This window comes from Aspergillus foveolatus (genome assembly GCF_047715535.1).
Source record: "Aspergillus foveolatus strain CBS 279.81 unplaced genomic scaffold BDW70scaffold_12, whole genome shotgun sequence".
Classification (NCBI taxonomy): Eukaryota; Fungi; Ascomycota; class Eurotiomycetes; order Eurotiales; family Aspergillaceae; genus Aspergillus; species Aspergillus foveolatus.
In genome coordinates this window covers 500,871-523,695 of record NW_027396076.1, presented here as the reverse complement: position 1 = coordinate 523,695, position 22,825 = coordinate 500,871, and the positions used below count along the sequence as shown (strand labels likewise).

The 22,825-nt window shown below is 51.6% G+C and overlaps 7 protein-coding genes and 1 non-coding gene across 8 annotated transcripts; 6 read left to right on the top strand and 2 right to left on the bottom strand.

Moving 5' to 3' along the window:
- Positions 1-274: 274 nt before the first annotated feature.
- On the top strand, positions 275-2,258 carry BDW70DRAFT_132402 (INSIG family protein). The gene is made up of 3 exons (XM_073736157.1): positions 275-317; positions 394-1,413; positions 1,484-2,258. Exons 2-3 carry the CDS (start codon positions 718-720, stop codon positions 1,853-1,855), a joined length of 1,068 nt encoding a protein of 355 aa, XP_073598115.1. The 5' UTR covers positions 275-317; positions 394-717; the 3' UTR covers positions 1,856-2,258.
- Positions 2,259-2,602: 344 nt separating this feature from the next.
- On the top strand, positions 2,603-5,197 carry BDW70DRAFT_132399 (phosphoribosylaminoimidazolecarboxamide formyltransferase/IMP cyclohydrolase). Its single transcript, XM_073736156.1, has 4 exons — positions 2,603-2,806; positions 2,989-3,115; positions 3,228-4,713; positions 4,767-5,197. Exons 1-4 carry the CDS (start codon positions 2,788-2,790, stop codon positions 4,920-4,922), a joined length of 1,788 nt encoding a protein of 595 aa, XP_073598114.1. The 5' UTR covers positions 2,603-2,787; the 3' UTR covers positions 4,923-5,197.
- A 788-nt stretch (positions 5,198-5,985) lies between these two features.
- BDW70DRAFT_132398 (clathrin heavy chain) lies at positions 5,986-12,231 on the top strand. The gene is made up of 6 exons (XM_073736155.1): positions 5,986-6,199; positions 6,272-6,292; positions 6,417-6,443; positions 6,517-6,888; positions 6,955-11,175; positions 11,230-12,231. The coding sequence occupies exons 1-6, from the start codon at positions 6,161-6,163 to the stop codon at positions 11,578-11,580; spliced, it is 5,031 nt and encodes a 1,676-aa protein (XP_073598113.1). The 5' UTR covers positions 5,986-6,160; the 3' UTR covers positions 11,581-12,231.
- A 449-nt stretch (positions 12,232-12,680) lies between these two features.
- On the top strand, positions 12,681-17,098 carry BDW70DRAFT_132397 (pyruvate carboxylase). The gene is made up of 3 exons (XM_073736154.1): positions 12,681-12,992; positions 13,051-16,669; positions 16,724-17,098. The coding sequence occupies exons 2-3, from the start codon at positions 13,187-13,189 to the stop codon at positions 16,829-16,831; spliced, it is 3,591 nt and encodes a 1,196-aa protein (XP_073598112.1). The 5' UTR covers positions 12,681-12,992; positions 13,051-13,186; the 3' UTR covers positions 16,832-17,098.
- Positions 17,099-17,243: 145 nt separating this feature from the next.
- On the bottom strand, positions 17,244-17,347 carry BDW70DRAFT_t66. The gene has a single exon. It is a non-coding gene; the product is annotated as a tRNA-Phe (tRNA).
- Positions 17,348-17,494: 147 nt separating this feature from the next.
- On the top strand, positions 17,495-17,895 carry BDW70DRAFT_132396 (uncharacterized protein; the record flags this gene model as incomplete). The annotated part of the gene is made up of 1 exon (XM_073736153.1): positions 17,495-17,895. A coding segment is annotated over exon 1 (247 nt), but the record flags the coding sequence as incomplete, so codon positions are not given.
- Positions 17,896-17,907: 12 nt separating this feature from the next.
- On the top strand, positions 17,908-19,239 carry BDW70DRAFT_132395 (DExH-box splicing factor binding site-domain-containing protein). Its single transcript, XM_073736152.1, has one exon. It carries the CDS (start codon positions 17,949-17,951, stop codon positions 19,101-19,103), a length of 1,155 nt encoding a protein of 384 aa, XP_073598110.1. The 5' UTR covers positions 17,908-17,948; the 3' UTR covers positions 19,104-19,239.
- Positions 19,218-22,584, bottom strand: BDW70DRAFT_132394 (U3 snoRNA-associated protein UTP13). Its single transcript, XM_073736151.1, has 3 exons — positions 22,331-22,584; positions 22,250-22,277; positions 19,218-22,193 (listed from the first exon to the last, which is right to left on the bottom strand). The coding sequence occupies exons 1-3, from the start codon at positions 22,502-22,504 to the stop codon at positions 19,459-19,461; spliced, it is 2,937 nt and encodes a 978-aa protein (XP_073598109.1). The 5' UTR covers positions 22,505-22,584; the 3' UTR covers positions 19,218-19,458.
- Between the last annotated feature and the right edge of the window lie 241 nt (positions 22,585-22,825).

Below are 22,825 nucleotides of genomic sequence, written 5' to 3'. Positions count from 1 at the left end.
GAGTGTGAATATTCAGCAATTGAAAATCAAACCTCATGACGTCCAGCAGGCTGGCGCTTGGAAAAGGCCAAAAGTTTGCAGTAGTGATCGACAACAAAGAAGCTGAGTGAAAATGACTCCTCGACGCTCGTTGGCCGCGTGTCGCGCATGACCTGGATTGTTGAACTGAAGAGATCTACCGAGGCGCTCAACAATGCTTTATCCCCCGTATACCTACCGTAGTAATCATATTTCTGGAGACGGCCATTCACCTTTCCAGCCAGGAACGCATTGGCTACCAGCAACCTTCAAGTGTCTATCTATTCCCGTATTACTAGGTACAGTACTAATGCACTCCATTTTGTTAGCAGACTCCAGCCTGACAACTGATACTTAAATCGTGTCCTCCCCCAGTTGCTCTTGCATGTGCCAATGCTCCACACTTAGCGACACATTTCTCCTCTTCTCTTCTTCTCCTCTGAGACTACTACTACAGCAAACCTTATGAGATACTGGAGCTACTATTAGACGTTGAGTCAAACAGTCTCGTCCTTTGTCTCCCACAGCCTGTTATCGATTAGGACGTCCGCCGCCGGTAGCAGCAAACTTTCATTGCTCAACAACTCCACCCCGGCCTCCCGCTTCCGCTCCGGTCTCCGTCCCTTTTTTGCTCTTCACCTTCTCGTCCACGCGATCACCCTTCCCAGTGCTTTATTTTTGCCAGCACGTCTATCCATCATGTCCGACGACGAAACCCGCCTCCTTCGCCCACGTCCGCAGCGCGTGTTTCGCGTCAATGACTCCTCCGGATCGTCTACTCCCGCAGAACCCTCGAACATGGGCACCCTAACTCCCAAAGAGCCTGGCTCGGCCGCCATCAGTCGAAATGGGTCTATAATGAACCTCACATCGCCGACACTGTATGGTATCTACTCTCCGACAGCCTTTGAAGGCACTCGCGATGAAGACAGCGCCTGGGGAACGGAAGCAGACGTACAACCTTCCAGTTCAGACATCCCCAAAGTTCAGCCGACGCTGGCCCGAAGCAGAACTGAGTCTGCTGCTGTTCTCCGCACCCGTTCGCGTCTCAGCCACGGTTTGTTCCGCGGCGTTATCCTGCCTCAGACGATCAGGGGCGCGCTACTCTTTGCCTTCGGCGTCGTTTACGGCATTATTACCATTCATCTGCACGAAAATCACTGGATCACCCCGGTCAAGCTGGAATATACCCATTTCTACGGGTCGTGGGAATATTTGGGATTCTGGGGCTTTACCGGTGTTGCCATTGGGAATGTGCTTCCCTGGCTGGATTCGTATCTAGGCGGAGCTGTCGCACAAGAGAAACAGTCGAGCAATGATTCCGCGGAGCTTGCTCTCTCCTGGTCTGCGGTGGTTCGCAGCGTTGGAGCTTTTGTGGGAATTGCATTTGCCATGGTAAACTTTCCTGTTATATGGACATTTTCCAACCCCAAGAAGCTAACATATACGTTTTTGTTTGTTACAGCGTCGCACCCCCTGGGAGTCCACAACCCAAGCATCTTTAACACTAGCCCTGGCCAACCCTGTGCTGTGGTACCTTATCGACCGCACCAAGACCGGCTTCATCTTATCGACAACCCTCGCTATCGGAGGAATGAGCCTCTTGCTCGGTCTTAAGCCTGGTCTAATTCCAGCAACAGAGGGTTCAGCCCCCATTATCCCCTCGCTCAATGGGGTCGGGCCCGGGACAGAAGCCACACCAGGGGCAAGACTCACCCAGGAGAGCATGGCGGTTCGGACGTGGATTGCTAGTGTTCTCTTCTGCGCATGCGTATGCTTTGGAAACATTGGCAGGCAGCTTGCGGGAGGGTCTCGTCGTGAAACTATCAAGGGTTGAATCCAGGTCCGGCCTTTCAGTCTTGCTTTTTATCAGAAGCGAATAAATGTCTCCAGACAAAGCTCTGTCCTCTTCTTCCTTCATTTTGATAAATGCCCTTAATACCGAGTTTGGAAAATTGAAGACATCAAGCAGCATTTGTCCGCCACGGCTGGAATGATATTCCCAGCCAAAGGCGGACATTAACATAACGGTACTACGCTACAGAGTGATCTATAGAAGAATCACAGCTTTCCAAATTCTGTAGAACCAATCATTGCAGTCCCTCCCATAGAGCCTTAAGGCCAGGCAGACACTGCACCCAAGATCGATACTCTGCATTGCAGTCTGTCTCCATTCTATATGACGATTTCCGTACTTCATAGGTCCCTATCTAGGAGATAGTTTCCTTTGTAGGAACGCTTTTTGAAGAATGTGAATTTTGCGTTGTTCATGTAGAAGAAAAGAAAAAAGGAAATCGGGAGGAATTTTTGGTGCTCGTTTTTGTTTGGCGCGTAGTGGTCTGTGCGCGGTGCATCACGTGAGATTGTGTTTGGCGAGTGAATAACGTCAATGAGACTTTTCTTTAGTCAGCCGCACTATGCGCAGATGTGCTCTCGAGTATTACTTCAGATTCAAAATGTAAGGGCTCCGAAAGCGGCGTGCCCCGCGATGGCAGGAAAGAGGGAATAAAAGCTATTTTCCGCGAAGGAAGACATAGAAAAGTGCAATCAACTCATCTTCTTTTATCACAAAGGCTCAAAGCATATACTCTCTGCAATATATCACATTGTGAACAGTTCGTCATCGAAAAATTGTATAATTGAGGGGTAGATCAGAGTGGGGGAGCTCCTGACTGTCCCGATCTTTTTTGCCTTTCTTTTTCTCTTGATCGGCCCTGTCTTACTTCTCTTCTCCCTCTGGGGTTCAGAAAATTGCCGTCAGTTTTCAAGATGTCTCAGCAAAAGTCAGGTAAGCCATTGAGTTTTTTCGTCACCTCCATCATTCTCGGGTCTTTCCTAAGCTGCATTTGGAACTTCCCCAGCTCTCTTCCAAGTATAGACTTGGGTCTTGTTTCCCCACAATCCACATTTCCCTGGCTTCACTGCTGTGTAAATAAAGAAAACCCTGACTGATTCGAATTATTTCTCTAGCTATACTCTCTGTCTACGACAAGACCGGTCTTCTGGACCTGGCAAAAGGCCTTGCCAAACACAATGTCCGCCTGCTCGCCTCCGGTGGTACCGCAAGGATGATTCGGGAGGCGGGATTCCCAGTTGAGTGCGTTCTCATTCACCGGCGTTCGTAAATTCGTATATGTGATTTTGGTTGTCGATTCGATGGAGGGTTTACTAGTGGCTATATGACTATTCCAGAGGCTGACGGACACCAGAGATGTTTCAGCTATCACTCACGCGCCCGAGATGCTGGGTGGTCGTGTGAAGACCCTCCACCCTGCCGTCCACGGCGGTATTCTTGCCCGTGATATTGAGTCCGACGAGAAGGATCTGGCCGATCAGAACATCGCCAAGGTTGATTTCGTTGTCTGCAACCTGTACCCGTTCAAAGAAACCGTCAATAAGGTTAACGTCACCATCGAAGAGGCTGTTGAGGAGATTGATATTGGCGGTGTGACCCTGCTCCGTGCTGCGGCTAAGAACCACTCCCGCGTTACCATTCTCTCGGATCCCCAGGATTACCCCGAATTCCTCAAGGAGCTCGAAGCAGGTGAGATCACCGAGACCAGCCGCCGATCCTACGCCCTCAAGGCTTTCGAACACACTGCGGACTACGATACCGCCATTTCTGGCTTCTTCCGCAAGCAATACGCTGGTAACGGCGAGAAACACCTCTCTCTTCGCTACGGAACCAACCCTCATCAGAAGCCTGCGTCTGCTTGCATGCCTCAGGGTAAGCTTCCTTTTAAGGCTCTCAACGGCTCCCCCGGCTATGTCAATCTTCTAGATGCTCTCAACGCGTGGGCCCTCGTCAAGGAGCTCAAGCAGGCTCTCGGATACCCCGCTGCTGCGAGTTTCAAGCATGTGTCGCCGGCTGGTGCCGCTGTAGGTGTCCCTCTTAGCGATAAGGAGCGCAAGGTCTACATGGTCGACGATATTGCCGGCATTGAGTCTTCTGGATTGGCTCAGGCTTATGCTCGTGCTCGCGGTGCAGACCGCATGTCCAGCTTTGGTGATGTCCTGGCTCTCAGCGATGTTGTGGACGTCACCACCGCCAAGATCATCTCCCGCGAGGTTTCGGACGGTGTCATCGCTCCTGGATACGAAAAGGAGGCGCTCGAGATCCTGTCTAAGAAGAAAGGTGGCAAATACCTTGTCCTTCAAATGGACGACTCTTACGTGCCTGCTGGCGAGGAAACCCGTACTGTTTACGGTGTTCAGCTTAACCAGCACCGCAACGACGTTGTGATTTCTCCCTCCAAGACCTTCAACACCATCATTACTCCTAAGGATCTCAAGACCCTCCCCGATGCCGCTCTGAGGGATCTCACCGTGGCTACCATTGCTCTCAAATACACCCAGTCAAATTCGGTCTGCTACGCCCTTAACGGTCAGGTTGTCGGTTTGGGCGCTGGCCAGCAGAGCCGTATCCACTGCACCCGTCTTGCAGGTGACAAGACCGACAACTGGTGGATGCGTTTCCACGAACGTGTTTTGAATATCAAGTGGAAGGCTGGCACCAAACGTGCTGACAAGAGCAACGCCATTGACCTGCTGTGCTCAGGTCAGACTCCTCGTAACGAGATTGAGCAGGCCGAGTACGAGCGCGTCTTCGAGGAGGTGCCTGCGCCATTCACACAGGAGGAGCGCGAATCCTGGCTCAAGCAGCTGAGCGAGGTTGCCGTCTCCTCGGACGCTTTCGTAAGTCCACCAACAATGTCTTCATGGTCTCTTACTCACTTTCCATCTCCCAGTTCCCCTTCATCGACAACGTTTTCCGCGCCGCCCGCTCTGGCGTCAAGTACATTGCTGCTCCCAGCGGTAGCCAAAATGACGGTCCTGTCTTCGAGACCGCGGAGAAGCTTGGCATTACCTTCGTCGAGCAAGGCACTCGTCTCTTCCACCACTAAACTCTTGGTGTCCGGTCAGGTCACACTTCTAGACTGCAGTAGCAAGGTAGTTTACGTACAGAAAAGGAATACCCACGGCTTTAAATTACCTTGCCTTAGCTTTATAGGACATGTTTTTGTAACGATTTTATTGTTCGATCACCTCGAGGATCACAAAATGGGATATGTTATTTATTGAGGTCTTCTGATTCGCTTTTAAGATGTGGTAGAATACGGTGACGTGGGGAATTTCTTTCATAAAACTGTAATATGAAGTTGGTCAGCTAGGTGGGCTACTAGTAGTGTATTCTAAACAATGCCGAGTTACCAGCTTCTACCAGGAAGCTTGAGCGAGGTTCCTTGGACAGCGCAGGTAGATCTTTATAAGGAGGTCGCTTCATTAGAGCTGTTTTTGGTATCGTGGGTCGGAGAGCTGGATGTGGAGTGCTCTTTGCCTAACGACAGACGTCACTCCTTCTAAGGTAGCGGAGAGATTGGAGAGAATATAATACTGGCCTGGGTCTACATGATGGAACCAAGTAGCCTTAGTAAGTGGGAAAGTGAAGTTCTCTTTAAGCTTTGCGTTTTCTGGCGTTGGGCGCTGTTCGCTAGTAATAGAATTCACGTCGTAAACTGCAAGTATATATCTGAATCTCAGTCTCGTTTTCGCATTCAATTTCTCAGCAGAGCGGCTTTCTGAAGTCAATGAGTACTTAAACTCATCCCCCGCAAGAGGTCAACGAATCAATACATATTCCATATTTCTAGACCACCCCATACCAGCACCGTCGTTTGATTGCATTCAATTAGAGTCGGATATAGTTCTTGGCTCGTGGACTCAGCTCCATCGTCTCAGCTTCACAGCTGCAACACTAGTAACCTCGAGAAGCTCAGATATCCTGCCACTTCCTCTTATCGTCTGGTTCAAGTGAAACGAAAATTCCGATTCAGTCAACTTCTCGAGTCACCGTTCGCTTAACTGGCCATCACTAGCTCAGGTACCGGACACGTGCACGTGACAGCGGGTAAGCGACACCTCAGCAACCTCCTGAGGTCACCTTCCGCTTCCCCAGTGTTTCCCTGCTAATCAACACCTCTTGTCTCCATTCCTCAGTACACTTCCTTTTCTCCTCTTTCTTCTTACTCTCCCTTCGCCGACCTTCAACTCGTCCCCTTTTACCATACACCTTCCTTGTATTTCAGTCGATTGATTTGCGTGGCGTTTTGGGTTGTTAGGTCGTACTACGGCCTTTGTAAATATGGCTCCTCTTCCCATCAAATTCACGGAGCTCATTAATGTGAGCCCCTTTTCTCCTGACAGCTTCTATAGGGGTAGATAGAGATGCTAACGCTTGCTGTCTGTTCTACAGTTGACGAATGCTGAAATCGCGGTATGTGTTTCTGCGCTCTAGCTCCACGGCCTCCGCTCCGGACCGTCGACGCTACCGTCTCAGCTCTTATAACTCAGCTGCGCCCCTTGCTTGTGTACTTTACTAATGCAACGTCTGTTGATAGCCGGCGTCGATTGGTTTCAATACGTGTGTAAGTCTAGAGTCGCGTCTGTTACAGCTTATTAGCGGCTTTGTATAGACGCTGACATTCGTACATCATACAGACTCTAGAATCGGATCACTTCGTCTGCGTCCGCCAAAAACTCGATGACGAGGATAAGCCCCAGGTTATCATCCTCAATCTAAAGAACAACAATGAGATCATCAAGCGACCTATCAACGCGGACAGTGCGATTATGCACTGGTCCAAGAACATCATTGCTCTCAGGGCGCAGGGCCGGACAATCCAAATTTTCGACCTCTCAGCCAAGCAGAAGCTGAAATCTGCGGTCATGAACGATGACGTTGTCTACTGGAAGTGGTTCAGTGAGAAGAGTCTGGGATTGGTGACGGAATCCTCAGTCTACCACTGGGATGTTTTTGATCCCACTCAGACTCAGCCATTGAAGGTCTTTGATAGACTTCCGAACCTTAGCGTACGTACTGCCACTTAAGCAAAGAACGGAAATCTGGTTACGGGGACTGATGATATCGTATTCTAGAACTGCCAAATCATCAACTATCGAGTAAACGACGAGGAAAAATGGATGGTCGTCGTCGGAATCAGCAGTCAGCAGGGTCGTGTCGTTGGTTCAATGCAGCTATACTCCAAGGAGCGGGGGATCTCGCAGTTCATCGAAGGACATGCAGCCTCTTTCGCTTCTATCCGAGTTGAGGGCTCGCCCCTGGAACATAAACTCTTCACTTTCGCGGTGCGGACTCAGACCGGTGCCAAGCTGCAGATCGCCGAAATCGACCACCAGGAGCCTAACCCCAGGTTTCAAAAGAAAGCAGTGGAGGTGTATTTCCCCCAAGAGGCAGTCAACGACTTCCCAGTTGCGATGCAGGTGTCGCGAAAGTACGATATTGTTTACCTGGTCACCAAGTACGGTTTCATTCACCTCTACGATTTAGAGACTGGAACCTGCATTTTCATGAACCGGATATCTAGTGAGACAATATTCACGACCGCTCCCGACTCCGAATCTGCCGGTCTCGTTGGCGTCAACCGCAAGGGTCAAGTTTTATCTGTCAGTGTCGACGAAAACAACATTGTTCAATACTTGATGGAAAATCCAGCCATGTCCGGTCTCGCTGTCAAGCTGGCTTCTAAGGCAGGCCTTCCGGGTGCCGATCACCTCTACCAACAGCAATTTGACAACCTGCTTGCCCAGGGTAACTACCCTGAAGCAGCCAAGATTGCTGCGAATTCCCCCAGGGGATTTCTGAGGACGCCAGAGACAATCAACAAGTTCAAAAATGCCCCACAAACTGGGCAAATGTCTGTCATCCTCCAATACTTCGGTATGCTACTGGATAAGGGGACACTTAATAAGTATGAGAGTCTTGAGCTTGTTCGGCCTGTCCTCCAGCAGAACCGAAAGCACTTGCTGGAGAAGTGGATGCGTGAAAACAAGTTGGAGAGCTCAGAGGAACTGGGTGACATTGTCCGACCTTATGACATGAACCTAGCCTTGAGCATTTACCTCCAAGCGAATGTCCCCAACAAGGTCATTGCGGGTTTTGCTGAAACTGGTCAATTCGACAAGATCCTTGCATATTCCAAGCAAGTCGGATATCAGCCAGATTACACACAGCTCCTCCAACACATCGTTCGCGTGAATCCGGAAAAGGGTGCTGAGTTTGCGACTCAGCTTGCCAACGAAGAGTCCGGCGCACTCATCGACCTTGACCGCGTTGTGGATGTTTTCCTTTCCCAGAACATGGTTCAGCAGGCCACTTCTTTCCTCTTGGATGCTCTTAAGGATAACAAACCTGAACATGGCCACCTTCAGACACGCCTCCTCGAGATGAATCTGGTCAACGCTCCGCAGGTCGCTGACGCCATCCTCGGGAACGAGATTTTTACACATTACGACCGTCCCCGTGTTTCCCAACTCTGCGAGAATGCTGGTCTTATCCAAAGAGCCTTAGAAAACACTGACGACCCTGCCGTCATCAAGCGCAACATTGTTCGCACGGATCAACTCAGTACCGAGTGGCTGATGAACTTCATTGGCCGTCTTTCTGTTGAGCAGACCCTCGACTGCATGGACACAATGTTGGAAGTCAACATCCGCAATAACCTGCAAGCCGTTGTTCAGATCTGCACAAAGTTCTCTGACCTTCTCGGACCTAGTCGTTTGATCAGTCTTCTAGAGAAGTATCGCACCGCCGAAGGTCTCTACTACTACCTTGGAAGTATCGTCAACCTTTCTGAGGATCCCGAGGTACATTTTAAGTACATTGAAGCTGCGACTGCGATGAACCAGATCTCCGAGGTTGAGAGAATCTGCCGTGAAAGCAATTACTACAACCCTGAGAAGGTGAAGAATTTCCTCAAGGAAGCTCGTTTGACCGAACAGTTGCCGCTCATTACTGTATGTGACCGGTTCAACTTTGTCCACGACTTGGTCTTGTACCTCTACCAGAACCAACAGTACAAGTCGATCGAGGTCTACGTGCAGCGTGTCAACCCCTCGCGCACCCCTGCAGTTGTTGGCGGGTTGCTCGATGTTGATTGCGACGAGAGCATCATCAAGAACCTTTTGACCACCGTTGACCCCTCTGTGATTCCCATTGATGAGCTCGTTTCCGAGGTCGAGACCCGCAACAGGCTCAAGCTCCTCCTGCCCTTCCTTGAGGCCACACTTGCCACTGGTAATCAGCAGCAGGCGGTATACAACGCTCTCGCCAAGATTTACATAGACAGCAACAACAACCCAGAGAAGTTCCTTAAGGAAAACGATCTGTATGACACTTTGGTTGTTGGAAAGTACTGCGAGAAGCGTGATCCCAATCTTGCGTACATTGCTTACCGCAAGGGACAGAACGACTTGGAGCTTATCAACATCACGAACGAGAACGCTATGTACAGGGCGCAGGCTCGTTACCTTGTTGAGAGGGCGGATCCCGAAATATGGTCTTTCGTGCTGAGTGAGAACAACATGCATCGCCGTTCTCTCATTGACCAGGTTGTCGCCACTGCTGTTCCAGAGTCCACTGAACCCGATAAGGTCTCTGTTGCCGTTAAGGCTTTCCTTGAGGCTGATCTTCCAGGCGACTTGATTGAGCTTCTCGAGAAGATAATCCTTGAGCCGTCGCCTTTTAGCGACAACGGTAGCTTGCAAAACCTGTTGATGCTTACTGCTGCCAAGGCTGATAAGGGTCGTCTCATGGATTATATCCACCAGCTCAACGAATTCAGCCCAGATGAGATTGCTGAGATGTGTATCTCTGTCGGGTTGTATGAAGAGGCGTTCGAAATCTACAAGAAGGTTAACAACTACATTTCAGCCGTCAATGTCCTTGTCGAGAACATTGTCAGCATTGACCGGGCACAAGAGTTCGCCGAGCGTGTTGAGCTGCCGGATGTCTGGAGCAAGGTTGCCAAGGCTCAGTTGGACGGCCTTCGTGTCTCTGATTCCATCGAGTCTTACATCCATGCCAATGACCCATCCAATTATAATGAGGTTATCGAGACCGCGACTCATGCCGGCAAGGACGAGGATCTCGTCAAGTATCTGAAGATGGCCCGCAAGACACTCCGGGAGCCAGCCATTGATACTGCCCTTGCCTTCTGCTATGCTCGCCTGGATCAGCTCGCAGAACTTGAAGATTTCCTGCGGTCAACAAACGTTGCTGACATTGAAGCTTCCGGTGACAAAGCTTATGAGGAGGGCTACCACCAGGCTGCCAAGATCTTCTACACCAGCATCTCTAACTGGGCTAAATTGGCCACCACTTTGGTACATCTGGAAGACTACCAAGCGGCTGTTGAGTGTGCCCGTAAGGCCAACAGCGTCAAGGTCTGGAAGCAGGTCAACCAGGCATGCGTTGACAAGAAGGAGTTCCGCCTTGCCCAGATCTGTGGTCTCAATCTCATTGTGCACGCGGAGGAGTTGCAAGACCTTGTTCGACAGTATGAGCGCAACGGGTACTTTGACGAGCTAATTGCTGTGCTTGAAGCTGGTCTGGGACTGGAGCGGGCACACATGGGAATGTTCACCGAACTGGGCATTGCTCTATCCAAGTACCACCCTGACCGTGTCATGGAGCATCTCAAGCTCTTCTGGTCTCGTATCAACATTCCCAAGATGATCCGGGCCTGCGAGGAGGCTAACCTATGGCCGGAGCTTGTTTTCCTGTACTGCCACTACGACGAATGGGACAATGCCGCCCTTGCGATGATGGAGCGTGCTGCCGATGCTTGGGAGCATCACTCTTTCAAGGACATCATCGTCAAGGTTGCTAACCTGGAAATATACTACCGTGCCCTCAACTTCTACCTGCAAGAGCAGCCGCTGCTCCTCACCGATCTGCTTCAGGTGCTGACACCCCGCATTGACGTGAACCGTGTCGTTCGCATCTTCCAGGCTTCAGACAACATTCCTCTGATTAAGCCTTTCCTCCTGAACGTCCAGTCCCAGAACAAGCGGGCGGTCAACGACGCAATCAACGATCTGCTGATTGAGGAGGAAGATTACAAGCTTCTCCGCGACTCAGTAGATAACCACGACAACTTCGACGCCGTGGAACTTGCCCAGCGCCTGGAGAAGCATGATCTTATCTTCTTCCGCCAGATTGCAGCGAACATTTATCGCAACAACAAGCGCTGGGCCAAGTCGATAGAACTGTCAAAGCAAGACAAGCTCTACAAGGATGCCATCGAGACGGCGGCCATCTCAGCCAAGCCCGATGTTGTCGAGGAGCTGCTTCGCTACGTAAGTTTTCTAGTCTTGTTTCGATTCACTTGACTGTTTGCTAACTGTGTAAAGTTTGTGGACATTGGCAGCCGCGAATGTTATGTCGGCATGCTGTATGCTTGCTACGATTTGATCCGTCCAGATGTAATCCTGGAGTTGTCATGGCGCCACGGCCTCCAGGACTTCACAATGCCTTTCATGATCAACTTCCTTTGCGAGCAAACACGTACGATAGAGATGCTGAAGAAGGACAACGAGGAACGGAAGGCACGAGAGGTGACGCAAAAGAAGGACGAGGACAACACGCCGATTCTAGGCGGATCCAGGCTCATGCTGACACAGGGTCCAGCAGCGCCAGCACCTCCTGTCTACGGACAAGCGAATGGGATAACGCCGCAGGCCACGGGGTTCCGTCCTTTCTAAGCTCGCCTTGTTGTGTTTTTGAGGGGTAGATTTTCTTTCCGCATGTGTATTTCACTATTTCTGATATGATCGCGATTCTCCAATGTGTCTTGTGACCTTGGGCTTACCGCCAGAGGTCGTCTTAGTAGTTAATAGCATTTCCCAATTGGTGTATAACGCAGAGCGTGGAACAATCTCAATAAGTAAGAGTAACCAAGCGTAACCTTGAGACGGGTGCCAAGGCGATTTGCGCTGCAATAATTGTCATGGAGCCTTGCTGGGCAGAATTGCGGATAAACACCGAGCCTTGACCGAGGCCAAGAGAGAGGACCGCGGAGGCGAAGCGAGCGCACTATTGGATGGAGAAGTCGTAGTGGGATCCATGGATGGTGGATGACAGATTTCTGGGAGGTTTCCGGTGTGATGATCTGGGAAGGGAGATGCAGTCTAGACGGGGTTGCGAACTCTTGTCCCGTCTTGGAAGGAAGGAAACTGTGGATATGGGAGGGCGAAGCAGAGCAAGGGACAGGATCACGAGACCTGTTCGTGAGGTACGAACCAGGCTGGATGCATCGTGGATCTCTTCTAGCGCGATTCAATCAAAACTGGGGCACAATGCCAGACACTCAAGGGTTGACGGCTGGAGGACCGAGGCCCGGAGCATAGCACTCCTACTCCGGCCTTTTTAAATGGTTTTAAGTGGTGGGAGACCCATCCGGTTTCCTCTTCAGGACAGTGTGACTGCTAGAGGCCTAGAGGCCGTTTGACATTCTTATGATCATCTACACGCATGGGAAGGGAATGGAGAGTATTAACCCGAGGGCCCGAGGTAGAGAGACGTGCAAAGAAGCTGAAGTTCCTGAAGAACCCGAGATGCTCGGTTATTGTAGGCTGTTGAGATACAAACACATGGGGGAGGTGTGAGAAGACTGCGGAGTACAAAATATAGGCATTAATCGAACCAGCATGAGCTCATGGCGGAGGAGAACAGGCCGGACCAAAGAGAAGAAGAAACGAGGACTCGTTGAGCACTGTCCGGTGTGCCGGTGAGCAGCGACCAAGAATTATTTACTGTAGGAAAGACTTTCTAGATCTGACTGAATTGCCTGAGTATCGGTGATCGCTGCCCCTCCTTCGTCATCATCACCTGCAAGACGGGGCCTACCTACTACTGTACTACGCCCACCCCTCCGCCTCGCCTCGAGGTCCAGCCCTCTTCAATCGCTCCCTCCCAGCCTTTATCAGATCCCATTCGATTTTCTTCGATATCTTCCTCTTCTCTCTCTCCCATCCCTGTCCTTCATCTACCAATTGATCATCCCGCTGCTTCCGCTGCTTCCTCTCTTTTCCGGCCTGCAACCGGAAGTTTTTCTTGCTTTCCGCCGTATAGCGTCAATCCCCGTCTGCTCCGCCGGGAAGTCCTCTCCCACAAGGTGACTCATTCCTGCTTTTTTTCTGGCTTCTTCAACTAATGGTCCATATTTATTGAAGACCTCTAGACCCGACCTTCTCCAGAACCTTAGATCTCTTCCCCTCCCTGTCAATCTGATTGTCCCCTTTCCTGGGCTCTTTTTCCCTCTTCCCCTCACCCCGCCCTCCCCCTCCTCACTTCACATTATCGCCCGTCATGGCTTCCATTGTACCACACAACCAGCCCGAGGAGGCCGTTGATGAGACCGAGTTCGTTGATGACCACCACCATGCTCATCACCGGGACTCCGTCCACCACCGTCTGCGGGCCAATTCGGCCATCATGCAGTTCCAGAAGATCCTCGTCGCCAATCGTGGTGAGATTCCTATTCGTATCTTCCGAACAGCCCATGAGCTGTCCCTTCAGACCGTCGCCATCTTCTCCCACGAAGACCGACTTTCAATGCACCGCCAGAAGGCTGACGAGGCCTATATGATTGGAAAGCGGGGCCAATATACCCCCGTTGGTGCATACCTGGCAATTGACGAGATTGTCAAGATCGCCCTGGAACATGGGGTGCATTTGATTCACCCTGGTTATGGTTTCTTGTCAGAGAACGCAGAATTCGCTCGGAAGGTCGAACAAGCGGGGATGGTCTTTGTTGGGCCGACCCCTGAGACTATTGAGGGACTGGGTGACAAAGTCTCTGCCCGAAGACTGGCCATCAAGGCCAATGTCCCGGTGGTTCCCGGTACTGAGGGTCCTGTTGAGCGTTTCGAGGAAGTCAAGGCTTTTACTGACACCTACGGCTTCCCCATCATCATCAAGGCCGCCTTCGGTGGCGGTGGCCGTGGTATGCGTGTTGTTCGTAACCAGGCCGATCTGCGTGACTCTTTTGAGCGTGCTACTTCGGAGGCTCGCTCAGCTTTTGGTAACGGCACAGTCTTCGTCGAGCGTTTCCTTGACAAGCCCAAGCACATCGAGGTTCAGTTGTTGGGTGACAACCACGGCAACGTCGTCCACCTCTTCGAGCGTGACTGCTCTGTTCAACGTCGTCATCAGAAAGTTGTCGAAATCGCGCCCGCAAAGGATCTCCCTCAAAACGTCCGGGATAGCATTCTTGCAGACGCTGTTAAGCTGGCCAAATCCGTCAACTACCGCAACGCCGGTACTGCCGAGTTCTTGGTCGACCAGCAGAACCGCTATTACTTCATCGAAATCAACCCCCGTATCCAAGTCGAGCACACCATCACAGAGGAAATTACCGGCATTGATATCGTTGCTGCTCAGATCCAGATTGCCGCTGGCGCTACTCTCGAGCAGCTCGGCCTGACCCAGGACCGCATCTCCACCCGCGGTTTCGCTATTCAGTGCCGTATCACCACCGAGGACCCGGCTAAGGGATTCTCTCCGGACACTGGTAAAATTGAGGTGTACCGTTCCGCTGGTGGTAACGGTGTCCGTCTTGACGGTGGTAACGGCTTCGCTGGTGCCATCATTACTCCCCACTACGATTCCATGCTGGTCAAGTGTACTTGCCGTGGTTCCACTTATGAGATTGCACGCCGTAAGGTTGTGCGTGCCTTGGTCGAGTTCCGTATTCGTGGTGTTAAGACCAATATTCCTTTCTTGACCTCTTTACTTAGCCACCCCACCTTTATTGATGGCAATTGCTGGACCACTTTCATTGATGATACCCCCGAACTTTTTGCCCTGGTTGGCAGTCAAAACCGTGCTCAGAAGCTGCTCGCTTACCTGGGTGATGTTGCCGTGAACGGCAGCAGTATTAAGGGTCAGATTGGTGAACCCAAACTCAAGGGCGACATTATCAAGCCCACTCTTCACGATGCTGCTGGCAAGCCCATCGACGTCTCCTCCCCCTGCACTAAGGGCTGGAAGCAGATCCTCGACCAGGAGGGTCCAGAGGCTTGGGCGAAGGCGGTGCGTGCCAACAAGGGATGCTTGATTATGGACACCACCTGGCGTGATGCTCACCAGTCCTTGCTCGCCACCCGTGTCCGTACCATTGACCTGTTGAACATCGCCCATGAGACTAGTCATGCTCTCTCCAACGCTTACAGTCTTGAGTGCTGGGGAGGTGCTACCTTCGACGTCGCCATGCGGTTCCTCTACGAGGACCCCTGGGACCGTCTGCGTAAGCTGCGCAAGGCTGTTCCCAACATTCCCTTACAGATGCTGCTCCGTGGTGCCAACGGAGTTGCCTACTCCTCCCTTCCTGATAATGCCATCTACCACTTCTGTAAGCAAGCCAAGAGGTGCGGTGTTGACATCTTCCGTGTTTTCGATGCTCTTAACGACATCGATCAGCTCGAGGTTGGTATAAAGGCGGTTCACGCCGCTGGCGGTGTTGTCGAAGCCACTGTCTGTTACAGCGGTGACATGCTAAACCCGTCCAAGAAGTATAACCTCGAATACTACCTCAATCTGGTTGATAAGATCGTTGCTCTCAAGCCCCATGTCCTCGGCATCAAGGATATGGCTGGTGTATTGAAGCCCCAGGCTGCTCGCCTTCTCATTGGTAGTATCCGTGAGCGCTACCCCGACCTCCCTATTCACGTCCACACTCACGACTCTGCCGGTACTGGCGTGGCGTCCATGATTGCCTGCGCTCAGGCAGGTGCTGATGCTGTTGACGCGGCCACTGATAGCCTTTCTGGAATGACCTCTCAGCCCAGCATTGGTGCCATCCTAGCTTCTCTTGAGGGCACTGAGCAGGACCCCGGTCTTGACAGCGCTCAAGTCCGGGCTCTCGACAGCTACTGGGCCCAGCTGCGTCTGCTTTACTCGCCTTTCGAAGCTGGTCTCACCGGCCCTGACCCTGAAGTCTACGAGCACGAAATTCCTGGTGGTCAGTTGACCAATCTCATCTTCCAGGCTAGCCAGCTCGGTCTAGGCCAGCAGTGGGCCGAGACCAAGAAAGCCTACGAAGTTGCCAACGACCTGCTTGGCGACATTGTCAAGGTCACTCCTACCTCCAAGGTCGTCGGTGATTTGGCTCAATTCATCGTCTCCAACAAATTGACGCCTGAGGATGTCATCAACCGCGCAGGTGAGCTTGATTTCCCTGGCTCTGTCCTTGAGTTCCTCGAAGGTCTCATGGGCCAGCCGTACGGCGGTTTCCCCGAGCCTTTGCGTTCCAAGGCCCTCCGTGACCGCCGCAAGCTCGACAAGCGCCCTGGTCTCTTCCTGGAGCCCCTGGACCTGGCGAAGATCAAAAATGACCTTCGTGAGAAGTACGGCTCCGCCACCGAGTACGACGTTGCCAGTTACGCTATGTACCCCAAAGTCTTTGAAGACTACAAGAAGTTCGTCCAGAAGTACGGAGACCTTTCTGTTCTTCCTACCCGCTTCTTCCTGGCCAAGCCCGAGATTGGCGAGGAATTCCATGTCGAACTCGAAAAGGGTAAGGTACTGATCCTCAAGCTGCTCGCCATCGGTCCTCTTTCCGACCAGACTGGTCAGCGTGAGGTCTTTTACGAAGTCAACGGAGAGGTTCGTCAGGTCTCCGTCGACGATAAGAAGGCGTCCGTCGAGAACATTGCCCGCCCTAAGGCCGATGTCACCGACAGCAGCCAGGTCGGTGCTCCTATGAGCGGTGTTGTCGTCGAAGTCCGTGTCCACGAGGGCTCCGAGGTTAAGAAGGGTGACCCGATTGCTGTTCTCAGCGCCATGAAAATGGTATGTTTATGTCTTTTCATCAGGCTTCTAGGCGTTTCACTAATCATGCACTAGGAAATGGTCATCTCCGCTCCGCACAGCGGCAAGGTGTCTGGATTGCTGGTCAAGGAGGGCGACTCTGTTGATGGGCAGGACCTCATCTGCAAGATTGCCAAGGCTTAGTAATGAAAATCTGAAGGGAACATACGTTGGCGGGATTGACGGCTGGATCTTTTGACCCTATTTCTATTTTCATAAATGAACGGAGGAGTGGCTGTACGGCGATGACAATCGGGATAGGGATACTTTATCGTTTGTTAGAGAAAGCTAGTGACCACGGATATATGTCTATGGGTCTGGGCCTTTAGGGCTTCTTTTTGTTGCTCTTCATGTTGTTTGTTAGTTTAGTTTTATGATATGATGATCAACAAACTTAGTTCATCCTTGCTAGTTATTTGTTTGATTCCTCGGCATGATAAATATCTACTTATATCTCGCTTTTAAAGGGTATTTTTTGCTATTTTTCAAATGCAATCTCAAAAAAAAAAAAGGAACGGAGGTTTGCCAAATAAGTCGAAAAAGAAAAAGAAAGCCATGGGATGACCCGGGATCGAACCGGGGACTTCTAGATACCTAGAACAGGCTTAGGATGAAGTTTGATCTTCAGTCTAGCACTCATACCAACTGAGTTATCACCCCATTGGTTGATTACACTTCGGCGTTTTTAAAATTATAATCAAATCTTGGACCGGTTCCGCTAAGGAACTCTAAGCCGCATCGTCATAGTGCAGTACCGCAATTGTTTCTCACTACCTTTCCTACTAGAACAGTCCTCTAAATTTATTCAAGAAACTCACCAGCGATGCCATCCAGTCCGCCGCCAGACGGCGGCAACGCCAATGAAACCTCAATAAAACCCGTTTCCCTCTCGCTGGGCTCCTCAAAAAAGTTACCCAACAAAAAACCCGTGTCTAGCCACACCCTTGCGCGCCGGCCACATCAGAATCTGCCATATCATCATGACTCTGACTCCGATGACAACGGGGGCGATAGCGAGCCGGCATTTCAGTCTGTTACGGGCTTCGACACTCTCACGGGCAAGACGTTAGACGCATCCGATGCGGAGGAAAAGAAGCCGTTGACGATTCCTGTGGAGAGCGGTAATAACTGGCGTGATCGGCCGGGCGCTATTCGGAGGCCGAAGGGGAGGAAAAATTTACTGCCGAAGGAGGTTCAGGCGTTGCAAGAGGCACAGAGGAAGGGAGAGGTCCCGGGGGAAGGGGATGCTGTGGGGCCGAGTATGCAGTATGGGTTGAGCTTTGCGAAGCAGTCCCAGAATGAGGATGGTGACCAGAAGATGGAAGATGCGGCACTGCCGGCTGCAGAGGCCGCTGAAAAGGCGAAGCCGCTTACGGAGGATGAGATTGCGCTGCAGGCGCTTGTGAGGGAGAGTAAAGGCGAGGTGGAGGGGAGGTCGGATCTTGTCATAGAGTCTACGCGAGCGGGAGAAGTGGAGGCGGAGGAAGATGTCAACGAGTCCTATGACAGTCATAACAGCGAGACGAGATCTTTCCGGGCAGATGTTGCGGCGAGACCGGAGCCAGCGACCCTGGAGCAGTATAATGCCATCCCTGTGGAAGAGTTTGGCGCTGCTCTTCTGCGTGGTATGGGCTGGAAAGAAGGGCAGGCCGTTGGGAAGGGGAAATACGGGAGCGCGGACCCCAGCCGGGCATCAACGCCTCATATTCCTGCTCGTCGGCCTGGCTTTCTAGGAATAGGAGCCAAGGATGTTTCTAATGGAAAGGCGGAAGTTGAACTTGGTGCATGGGGCAAGGCAGCTATGCGCAAAGGATCCAGGAAAGCTGGGGAGGCCACAAAGAATGGTGAAGGAAATACAGAGGGCATTTACATGCCTGTGCTCATGCGTAACAAGAAGACTGGCGAGACGATTACGGAGGAGGAACTCGCGGCTATGGCGAAGGAAGCTAAGAAACGAGATGATAGTGACTACTGGAAGGAGAAGAGGGACCGGAATCTTGAACGCAGCGAGCGTGATAAAGACCATCATCGGGACCGTGACCGAGATAGAGACAGTCGGCGTCTGGAGTACGATGACACCGATCGGTATGAGAGCCGGCGGAATTGTTCATCACGGAGAGATAGGAGTCGGTCAACAAGTGATCGGCATTCTAGGCGACGAAGATATGAGGATGACGATGGCGGTAGGCGAGACGATCGATATTATCGTGACCGAGACCGTGACCGAAATCGAGACCGCGAGCGTCGTTCAGACCGCGATAGAGACCGAGATCGGAACCGAGATCGAAAGAGCAGATATTACGATGATGACCGGAATGGTTCATGGTATTCATCATCGACTGCCTCCAGCAGGCAGCGGGATCGGGACAGAGACAGGGACCGAGATAGTGATCGTGATTCCCGTCGGCGCAAGTAAATGGAAGAATATCGCACTCCGCTTAGGACAAATACTTCGTCCTCTGTTTATTGTTATCTTACGTATAACGATGAATCCCACCATTTCATCTTGGATATCCCCAAACTGTCAAATAATGAGTACTTGCTGCTCCACGTCTAGCGGCTTGAATAAACTAGGAAACAAAACTTTTTTAGACCTTGATGTAAATGCAATATGTACTCCTTTGACAAACACCCATAGGTATATACCGAGTCGATCCGACAGAAACAGACAACAAGAACAGAAAAAATGTCTAGTCGTACATGGCCTCATATGTTTAAATATCCCTCAGTTGGAGAGCCATTGGAGAGCCAAAAGTTTGCTCTTATCACGTTTAAGCACCGAGCATAACAACATCTTTCGCGTGCTCAGCTTTATCTTCAATCTCATTGATGCCCTGTGTAGGAGCTTCAAGCGCACTTAGTCCGATACCACCATCCATCTCACCTAGAACCCATTCGACGAGGTAGCTCTCATCTTCGAGCTCCTCTACACGGCGATAATGTCGCTCCGTGTACGAGGCCAAGGCTTGTAGAATATCCTTCATAGCAGCTGCAGCGCGTCCATCTCCGTTTCGCTTCGCTATGCTTGAGGAAGCGAGCTCAACAAAGGTAGAGGCCGGATAGGAGCGGAAGAGAGCGAATAAAATTCGCTGCGCGACCTTAGAGTGGCGCGCGTTGGTATTCCAGTCCCGGAGACGAAGAAGGAGGACGTAGAGGTTGGCGGGGTCAAGAGTTTGGAGGACCTCGTCAATGGACGGGTTCCCGGTGAAACTGTTTGCACGATCTTCGCAGTGGATGTCGGTATTGTGAGGATCGTCCGCGGCGTCGATGGCGGCGCTGAAGAGGGACAGGAGACGCGCGGGGTGGTTGAGCTGTAGGGCGAGGGTGATGGCCTCACGGTACGCGCCTGCTACGATGTAATTTTGTAACTGCTGGTCTTGTTCAATGCGGGCAGAGTTGGCGTTGACGGCGGCAGTGTAGGTTGCAGAGGTTGTGTCGGTCCAGAAGGTGACTGTTGAATCTGCGGAGCCGGATGCAATGGCGTAGGGGGAGGTGCATTTGGTTGCGGAGGAGGAATTGGCGTCGTCGCGCGACCCGGATGGTGTAGGGCTGGCTAGCGCCCAGACTCGATCGGTGTGGTTGTCGAGGGTTGTTTCCAGTTCGCCTGTGTAGGGGGACCAGATCTTCACCAGCCCATCTGCGGCTGCGGAGGCAACAAGGGGTCGGAGCTGAATAGAGTTGGGGTTTGCTGCTGCTGCATCTTCATCATCCTCATCTTCGGTCTTACTGGACATGTCGGGTGGTGGGAGCCAGAGCACCTTGAGTACGCTATTCGTGTGGCCTTCGAACGTAAGAAGACAGCTATAGTCGGACAAATTCCAGAGCTTCACAGTCTTGTCACCTGAGCCCGTTACAATCATGCCTCTGTTAGTGCTGCTTTTGGCATCTGCACTGAGGATCGGTGTGCCCTTGGGGGAAAAACGCGCCGACCAAACTCCTCTCTTGTGACCGCGCAAGACACCCACAACGGACCCGTCGTCTGCAGACCAGATTTTGACGGTCCGGTCTTGTGAGGCTGAAGCAAACAGTGCTGATGACGGACTCACGTCCAGAGCGTTGATGTCCTTGTCGTGAGCCTTGCGAGTGAACAGCGCTTTCGGTGTATGGGGCTTGTCGCCAATGGTAGGGCCTAGCTTTCCGACGTTCCATCGCTTGACTGTACGATCCTGGGAACCCGTGATGACGAATGGAGGGGGATGATTTACTGGAGTCTTGTACGCTGGCGTATCAGGAGGGGGTGAGTCCCGTGGAAAACTGATGGCTCCTAGAGACTCTGCGTGACCCGTTAGCAGGGCGAAACATGTATATGACGAATTCTGCGGGTCGAGGCGCCATAAACGTGCCGTATTATCCTTTGCACCTGTAGCAAGCCAGTGACCGGACCAGTCCACATCGATGCAGATGATGATGTCGTCGTGGCCATCCAGATGAGCAATATCAGCACCGAAATACTCCTTCCCATCTGCTGAAGGCCTGCAGTCAGACGGCCCAACAGAGACAATCCGGATGCTCTCAGTATTGGTTGCCAAAGCAAGCATAGAACGATCAGGACCGACGTATGCAAGATCAATAATATCATCATCGTTGCCTGATATGCGTCTGACAACCGGCAGCGGATCGATGGTCGTTCCAGGCTTGAGGTTTGATAGAGGCTCAAGAGAATGAAGCCTTAGCGTTTGATCGGCATGAACAGTCATAGCGAACGACATCCCTGGTGTATAGTGAATCGCCATGATTGCCTCAAATTCCGGCGCAGCTTCCTGGTCACCGGTAACCTCTCCTCCCCTGTTGCAGTCCCAAACGCGTAACCTGCCATGCTCCCCTCCAACCAGACATAGTCCGCCTTCGCCAACAAAGGAAGCTGCTTCGGCACTTTCAAGAACAGGAATTATCCTCCGACTCTTGAAAGTTCGCATATCCCACACGATAACAGTTTTGTCTCGGCCAGCGGACAATAGAGCATTCTCCGTTAACGAATATGATAGGCTGCGTACAACAGAAACATGCGAGTCGAGAGATGCAATAGACTTCTTTTTATTCAGATCCCAGACGCGCACTTTACCCTCCTCACTACCGGAGGCAAGCCGGAAGGCACCGATGGAGCTGGAAGCAGAATCTAGGTCCATCATCTCGTTGTCTTCATCTTCACCTGCCACCCCAGCCTTCCGTTTAGACTTTTTCTTCGAGGGCAGTTTTCCGTCGTGCTCCGCTGTGGGTGGTTGGAAGAAGCATAACGCTGAGATCACACCACCATGGCCGTGAAAACTATGCGTGATGTAACCACCTCGGATATCCCAGACTTTGATTGAGCCATCCGCAGCTCCAGTTGCTAGCAAGGTACCGGTGGAGTCAGTGGCGGTCGTCACAACGGGCGCTGTGTGAGGCTTTAAACTCCGAACGAGCTTCGTTTCAAGGGTAGGAGTTGTGTCTTCGTATTGGGAGAGGGAGTATATGCGCATTGACATGGATCGGGAACAGAGGATAACGTGCGAAGCCGAGGGAGTAACTAATATCCTCGTTAGTGCACTCTTCTTGGACAGGTTTTAGAATGGAGGAACGTACTGGCCAAGCTAGTGATAACTTCTCCATCCTATAACTTGGGTTAGCACATGAATAGACACTCAAAATGAGACAAAGTCATACTCCTTCAAGCGTAGCGAGCTGGTTGCCAGTCTCTAGGTCGACGACGAGCGCATCTTCGTTGACGCAGGCAACCAGCAGGCGGCCGCTGGCATCGAGCGCGGTGCTTCCTCCGGTATAGATAGGACGAAGCGTTCGAGACGCCTCGAAGGTCGTTTTGACAACGGCTTTGGACATGGCTGAGAGTTACAATTATGTCTGGAACTGTGTGAAGTTTTTAACGCGCCATGATCCGTATCCAAAAGATCGTTGATAAAGTATAGTCAAGATCAGTTCGTCTCAGGGTCGTTTCTCGGAAACTTTTCGATCACTTTTTTTGAAAGCTGTTTGCTCTGTTTGCGCTGTTTGTGAGGCTATCAAACAGCCGCCCAGCAGGCATGGTATCCACTCTATGTACAGGCAAATAAGCGCCGTAGCCGTAGCCGCAGCCGCAGCCGCCTAACCATCTACGCATGGGCGACCTCCTTCGCATCGCCATCTTATCTACTTCGTAGTTTC